Source organism: Budorcas taxicolor, chromosome 11 (assembly GCF_023091745.1).
Source record: "Budorcas taxicolor isolate Tak-1 chromosome 11, Takin1.1, whole genome shotgun sequence".
In the NCBI taxonomy this organism is placed as follows: Eukaryota; Metazoa; Chordata; class Mammalia; order Artiodactyla; family Bovidae; genus Budorcas; species Budorcas taxicolor.
The window spans coordinates 106157385-106164278 of record NC_068920.1 but is presented as its reverse complement, the minus strand read 5'-3'; the positions used below and the strand labels follow the sequence as shown (position 1 = coordinate 106164278).

Here is a 6894-nt window from a genome sequence, read left to right as displayed (position 1 = left end):
CACACCACCCACCTCCTTTGCTTCTGAGCCCACATTCTATTCCTTGGTTTCCATAGAGTCATTGCTTCTTCTCCTTTTATAAAATAAGATGAGAATGGGGTAAAGCCCACCTCTAAGCATGGATGAAAATGACACAGAGATAATACAGACAAAGACATTGAGTGCTAGAAATGATAAGACCAAGTTGCCACCTCTAGGTTGAGTTCAAACCTTGAAATCTAATTGGAAGGCAGTATTGTACATGTTCCCCAGCTCAGAAGTGAGAAAGATGGGCTGGTTTGTCTCGGAAGAGGCAATGAACCATCCAGGAAAGGCCACAGACTCAAATGTGGAGGTACTGCCTGTCGTTTCATGGTAGAAAAGGAATGGCTTCACAGGCTCGGCTTGGTTGTACAGATCCAATATCTTCTGGTTCTGAAACGGGACAGAAAATGCCAGAAGGAGAAACAGAGGCTGTTTGAGTAGTTCAAGGTTGTTGTTGTTTAGTTGCTAAGTCATATCTGACTCTTTCGAGAACCCACAGACTGTAGACTGTCAGGCTCCTCTGTCCATGGGATTCTCCAAGCAAGAATACTTTCCTTCTCCAGGGAATCTTCCCAATCCAGGGCTTCAACCCTCGTCTCTTGTATTGAGAGGCAGATTCTTTACCACTGAGCCACCTTGGAAGCCCTGCAGTTCAAGGTTCCTTGCACACAACCTATAAATGTTCCAACGTTTGATCAACCCTATCCATCCATTAGAGCAAGCCTAGGAAAATACATTTCAAAGGAACAACGAAGTGGGCACACACAAAATCTCACCTTCCCAGCCTTCACGCTCAAATCCAGAGGTGGCATGGAAGTGACACAAGGCACAGGTTCACGAATAAGTGACCACACTTCAATTACAAATTGGAACTTTCCTCACATTAGAGGCGGAGAAGAGCCCCTCTCCCCCAAGGAAAAGGAAGGAGATGCAAATTTGCAGCAGGAAGCCAAGGTCCTCTCTCACCCAAGCTGCATCCGTGAGAGACCCCCTCCTGTAAGAACCACTGTTCTGGCAAAGGACTAGCAGGGTGGGGTGTATAGTTTTCTAATTAGTTGTCAAACATACGAGAAAGGTCAAAGCCGTGAGAAAGGCACAAGAGGGTCTAAAATCTCAAAGGACTTGCACTCAAAGGAACAAAGGAATATAGAATAATCAGAAAAAATCTTCCATATTGTATACAGAAAGATATTTGTAGGGGTATATATTTATATATTTACATATTGTTATTTTAGGTAAGATAAGTATTTCTAAGTAAATTACGTTATATCCAAGATCTCCAAAGAGATAATAGAATGGCCCATAATTCAGCCACATCCTACCCTGAATAAGGGGACTTCTTCCAAACGATTTCTTTATTCAGTTAATAACTTCCATTTAATCTGTCCCACTCTGTGGACAGCCAAAACCCAAGAAGCCAACCTTGATACTGCTTTCTTTGACCTCTTAGCATCTAACTCAGTAGCAAGACCTGTAAACCCTAGTTCCAAAATCTTTGCTGAATTGAGCCGCTTCTCACACCCTCTCCCACACCTGTTCCATCCCCACCACCCATTCTCCTCAAAGCAGTTGAATGAACTGTAAACTGAAATAACTGAATAAATATGACCATGTTACCATCCAGCTTAAATGTCTTGAATGATGTTCTCATAATTAGCATATAATTTAAGGCCTTTAACAAAACCTGCAGGGTCTAAACCAACTAGCGCTTGCCTACAGAACAGAGCGTACTGTTCCGTCCTCATCTACTTCATCACACACCATATTCACTCTGTCAGCAAATTCTATGGCCTCAATTTAAAGTATTTCAAGACTCTGACCATCATCCCTCTTCCTCCAGTAGACTCTCAGATTACACCTGGGTCACCCTGAAGCCTCCAAGGGGCATTTTGTCCTTGTCCTTCACACCCTGCTCTCAAGTAGCAGCCAAAATAATCCTTTTAAAATCTATGTCCTTTCATGAAACTCTTCTATTCAAAACATTCTAATAATTTGGATTGAGTTAATTTTTAATTTTATATATATATTTTTAATTTGAGTATAGTTGCTTTACAGTGTTGTGTTAGTCTCTGCTGCATAACAAAGTGAATCAGCCCTATGTGTACATATATCTCCTTCCTCTTGGACCTCTCTCCCAGCCCCACCCCCAACTGCACCCCTCTAGGTCATCATGGAGCACCAAACCGAGCTCCCCGTGCTGCACCAGCTATCAATCCTACACATGCTGCCACTGCTAAGTCGCTTCAGTCGTGTCCGACTCTGTGCGTCCCCATAGCCGGCAGCCCACCAGGCTCCCCCGTCCCTGGGATTCTCCAGGCGAGAACACTGGAGTGGGTTGCCATTTCCTTCTCCAATGCATGAAAGTGAAAAGTGAAAGGGAAGCCGCTCAGTCGTGTCCAACTCTCAGCGACCCCATGGACTGCAGCCCACCAGGCTCCTCTGTCCATGGGATTTTCCAGGCAAGAGTACTGGAGTGGGGCGCCATTGCCTTCTCCGATCTTACACATAGTAGTAGATAAATACAATGGAATATTATACAGCCATAAAAGGGAATGAAATTGGGTCTTTGTAGTGATGCGGATGAACCTAGAGTCTAGCATATATGTTGAATGAATTAATTGATTGACAGGTTAAAGTCCTTACGAAAGTGGGAAAGCTCTTCTACTATCTGCCTTTCTCTGAACTCTGCCTCCTCCCCAGCTCACTCCCGGTCCTTGAACTTGCCCCTCACTGGACACTGTTGGCTCACACTTTTGCTTCCTTTCCTGTCCAATAAAATCTCACCTTTGCAATAGCACCTGTTGTACTATTTACCATGAAGCCAGGCTCTAGCTCTTTCTGGCACCACCAGTCTCTTTACCAGTTCTATATCATTCTTTCCCAGACAACATAACCCCCTTTAACATGTCACAGGCTTACCCATGATTATGCTTCTTGTGGACCATTTCTTGTCTTCCACTAGAATGTAAACCCTAGGAAGGCAAGGCTCTTTGCCATTCTTTGCACTGATGATGTTCAAATGCCTACAACAGTGCTGGAGGCACACATTTGCTGACTTGGATTAGATGGTGTTGAATTAAATTGAATTGCTGTAAACTGAAGTTTCAGAAACAAGTTGTTTTATAACAGGCAGTTAAAAATAAGGAAAACGTGGACTTCCCTGGTGGCTTATGGTAAAGAATCCTCCTGCCAATGCAGGAGACACAGTCTCGATCCCTAGTTCTGGGAAGATCCCACATGCCGAGGAACAGCTAAGCCATGCCACAACTACCAAGCTTGTGCCCTGGAGCCCAGAAGCCACAACAAATGAGCCCACGCGCCATAGCTACTGAAGCCCACGTGCCTAGAGAGCCCGTGCTCTGCAACAAGAGAAGCCACCACAATGAGAAGCCCATCCGTCACAACTAGAAAAGAGCCTCCACTCACTGCAACTAGAGAAACCCCACACAGCAAAAAAAAAAAAAAAAAAAAAAAAAGACCCAGCACAGCCAAAACTAAACAAATAAAAATTATTTTGTTTGTTTAAAAAAAAAGCTTATTGCATGCACATGACTCTAAAGGAGCCAGGTATAAATATGTTTAAGAACAGGAAAGGATTTCTTTTTTAATTATAAAGTTAGATTTCCTGACAAATCAACTTCTGAGAAAAGAAGTTGGGTTTTTTCTAACATTATTTTTCTTTGTCACTTACCTTCAACTGCAATGTGGGGTTTCCACCAATGTCCTCACAATATAGACACATTTCTGGTTGCTTTATTCCCAAATAAATAGGAACCCCTTTGCCTTTGTCAAGAGACTCCGGATACTTGCATGGCATAATGGTGACAGTGACTGTCAGATAAGAGGGGTTACGGTGTCAGTGACCTTTTGCAATTACAATAGACCAAGATCTTACAGGCAAGGCTGGAAGAGACCTTAAGAGTATAATCCCTCTACCCCAGACCCACAGAGTGGTCAGCCTCATATTCATTTGTTCATTCATTCACTCAGTCATACCAAGCACCAGTCACTGCTCTAGGAAATGGGGCACAGGTGGAGGAGGCAGACCCCACCCTTGGGATTTTCACAGCCTCTGCTCGAACACATGGAGGCGAGGAGCCCCAACCCCAAGCAACCCCTCTGATCCTTGGAAGGTTCTGTTCATTAGCGAGTTTTGCCTAACTGATGTTGAAATCGGCCTTCTGTGCAATCCACCCAATTAGTCCTCTTAGGACATAGGAAGGTGGGCAAACCAGCCACTCTTTTTCCTTAGGACAGGCCTTCAGATCACTGAAAGCAGCTCTCCTGCTCCCCCCAAACCTACTCCACTCCCTCTGCTCTCTTTGCCATGGTCCAAGACACCTCTTCCTGGGCAGATGTGAAATTCTTCCCCCTCCAGGGGTTGTTGTGCAGTTGCTAGACTGTGTCTGACTCTTTGCAATCCCATGGACTGCAGCACACCAGGCTCCTCTGTCTTCCACTCTCTCCCAGAGTTTGCTCAATATCATATCCGTCGAATTGGCGAAGCCATCCAACCATCTCATTCTCTGCTTCCCTCTTCTCCTTTTGCCTTAGTCCTTCCCAACAACAAGGTCTTTTCCAGTGACTTGGCTCTTCGCATCAGGTGGCAAAAGTATTGGACTTTCAGCTGCAACAACAGTCCTTTGATGAGTACTCAGTGTTGGTTTCCTTTATGGTTGACTGGTTTGATTTTTTTGTAGTTCAAGGGACTCTCAAGAGTCTTCTCCAGCACTACAGTTGAAAAGTATCATTTCTTCAGCACTCAGTCTTCTTTCTGGTCCAACTCTCATATCCATGTATGACTACTGGAAAAACCATAGCTTTGACTATATGGACCTTTGTCAGCCAAATGATGTCTCTGCTATAAAGCCACACTTTAATAAAAGGATGGTACAAACATCCCAGCTGCACTGATGTGAGGCTGCTCCAAGGAGCAGCTACACGATGACCTGTCACTTACCTGGCCCCACATTGTTGCTCCGAGGAACTACCACGAGGGTCTGACCCTGAAGGAGCCACACCTGCTGACTCAAGTCGGAGACTACTACAGGTCTGGGATGATCCATTGCTGTGTAAATGGAAAAGAATAACTTTTAAAAAGCCCCAACGTGATGAAGGCTGCTTTACCAGATGTTAGGAGAAAGATCATCTAATCCAAGTCTTTCAGGAAGGAAGGCTCAGTTGGTAAAGAATGTGCCTGATCATTAAAAAAAAAAAAAAAAAGAATCTGCCTGAAACCCAGGAAACCACCTGCAATGTAGGAGACCTGGGGAAGATCACCTGGAGAAGGAAATGGCAACCCCCTCCAGTATTCTTGCCTGGAGAATCCCACGGACAGAGGAACCTGGTGGGATACAGTCCCTGGGATTGCAAAGAATCAGAGATGACTTAGCGACTAAACCACCACCAGGAGAATGATCTAATCCAGGTCTTTCAGGAAGGATGGTTCAGGGTTTGCACATTAAAACTGGCAGCTCTCACATCACCCGTGAACCCAGCATTTCTTTCCACTGAAACTGTGGGCTCTGTTGAGGAAGAGAAAGGCCATAACTGGTCTAAGAAGGTAAACTCTCATCCCCATAAATACACATGTGTCAAGGCCCAGCTACTCTCTTTGATGCTTTGGGTTTGGCCCAAGCCTGAGTCTGGACCCAGAGCAGTGAATAAGAAATGGTCCTCACCCTCACGTTCCAATGGGAGATGGATAGACTTGGGTGGTAAGGACTGTACACAGGAAGGGGCAGAGGAGCCTGGGGTGTTCAGAAAAGACAGGCATGAATGTTTCTGGCCTCCAGACCCCATGCCAACATCACCTGATGAATAGACTTCTCCATCGTCTCCCAGAAAACATGCCATAGTGGGGAAGTCTCAGTGCCTGTGGGGGACAGTGATAGGAGATCTGAGCATTAGAAGACATTTCAAGACCCTCCCAGGAAACTAGTTCCTAATGTCCTGATTCTGGGCAAGGAGCCAGGAAGCCTGGACTGATACCAAGATCTGAGGCACCTTCTGGGACAAAACCTCAAGGCAACCTTAAGGAGAGCATGTAAAGCAGAATTTTCCTCCTCCCAGGGATCCAGCTTGGGACCATATTCCCCCTAGAGGTTCCAAGGTCAGGCATGACTTTTGACCTCAAATAGCCCACAGCTCCCTGAAGTCTGGGTCACCTCCTCCCAGCAGCCCTCCCCAATCCCACTGGCAAATGCATCTGCCTAGGAACAGGGGAGGGACCCGAGTCAAGTAGATGTGCCAGGGTCCTAGCAGCCCCCCATTAAGAAGCACCTAGCCCGGCACGGCTCCACCCCTCCGCTGAATCCTCAAACACCGAAAAGAGAGAAGGCTCTAGAGTCAAGGAACCTTCCAGCTCTCAGTTGGCAAGAACCTTTACAGAAAGCACAGGGGACTGTAGAGTAGCTCGAGCAGCTCCCGAGAGCAATGACGGGCTATGACAAAGCAGCAGACATTTATCTGGCGTGTTAGGGAGTGCCAGCTACCTCAATGGGGCGTGACAACCTTCTGACATGAATGAAAGCAGGATCCTCCTTTCAGAAGATCCCGTGAGGCTCAGACGAAGAAATTACAGCATCAGCATGATATAACCTGTCTGTCTGGGCTCCTTGAGAAGAAAATACCAAGCCAAGCTCCTCCAGCAGGGTTAATGACAGATCCTGGGCGTCTCAGGAAGGGAAGGTTGAGGGACTTCCCCAGAACACAGCGCTCCTGCTGCTGTCACTCTGGCTCTAAGTGAAGGGAATCCATCACCGGGGGCCAGGAAGCTTGCCCTCTGCAGTCCGACTAAGGGAGCCCTACGACAGCAAAATCAGCTGTGGGCCCAGGAGGCACTCGTGGTAATGATCCTGCCTGCCAAAG

The 6894-nt window shown here is 46.2% G+C and overlaps 1 protein-coding gene across 1 annotated transcript; it reads right to left on the bottom strand.

Annotated features, from left to right (window-relative positions):
• Positions 1 to 204: 204 nt before the first annotated feature.
• IL36G (interleukin 36 gamma) lies at positions 205 to 5090 on the bottom strand. The gene is made up of 3 exons (XM_052648245.1): positions 4985 to 5090; positions 3716 to 3855; positions 205 to 414 (listed from the first exon to the last, which is right to left on the bottom strand). Exons 1-3 carry the CDS (start codon positions 5088 to 5090, stop codon positions 205 to 207), a joined length of 456 nt encoding a protein of 151 aa, XP_052504205.1.
• Positions 5091 to 6894: the final 1804 nt, after the last annotated feature.

Excerpts from the sequence above, each read along its gene's own strand:
- IL36G (XM_052648245.1), bottom strand. The coding sequence starts at position 5,090 with ATGGATCATCCCAGACCTGTAGTAGTCTCCGACTTGAGTCAGCAGGTG. Across the intron at positions 3,856-4,984 it reads GAGCAACAATGTGGGGCCAG|TCACTGTCACCATTATGCCA; the intron begins GTAAGTGACAGG and ends CTTATCTGACAG. Across the intron at positions 415-3,715 it reads ACCCCACATTGCAGTTGAAG|AACCAGAAGATATTGGATCT; the intron begins GTAAGTGACAAA and ends GTCCCGTTTCAG.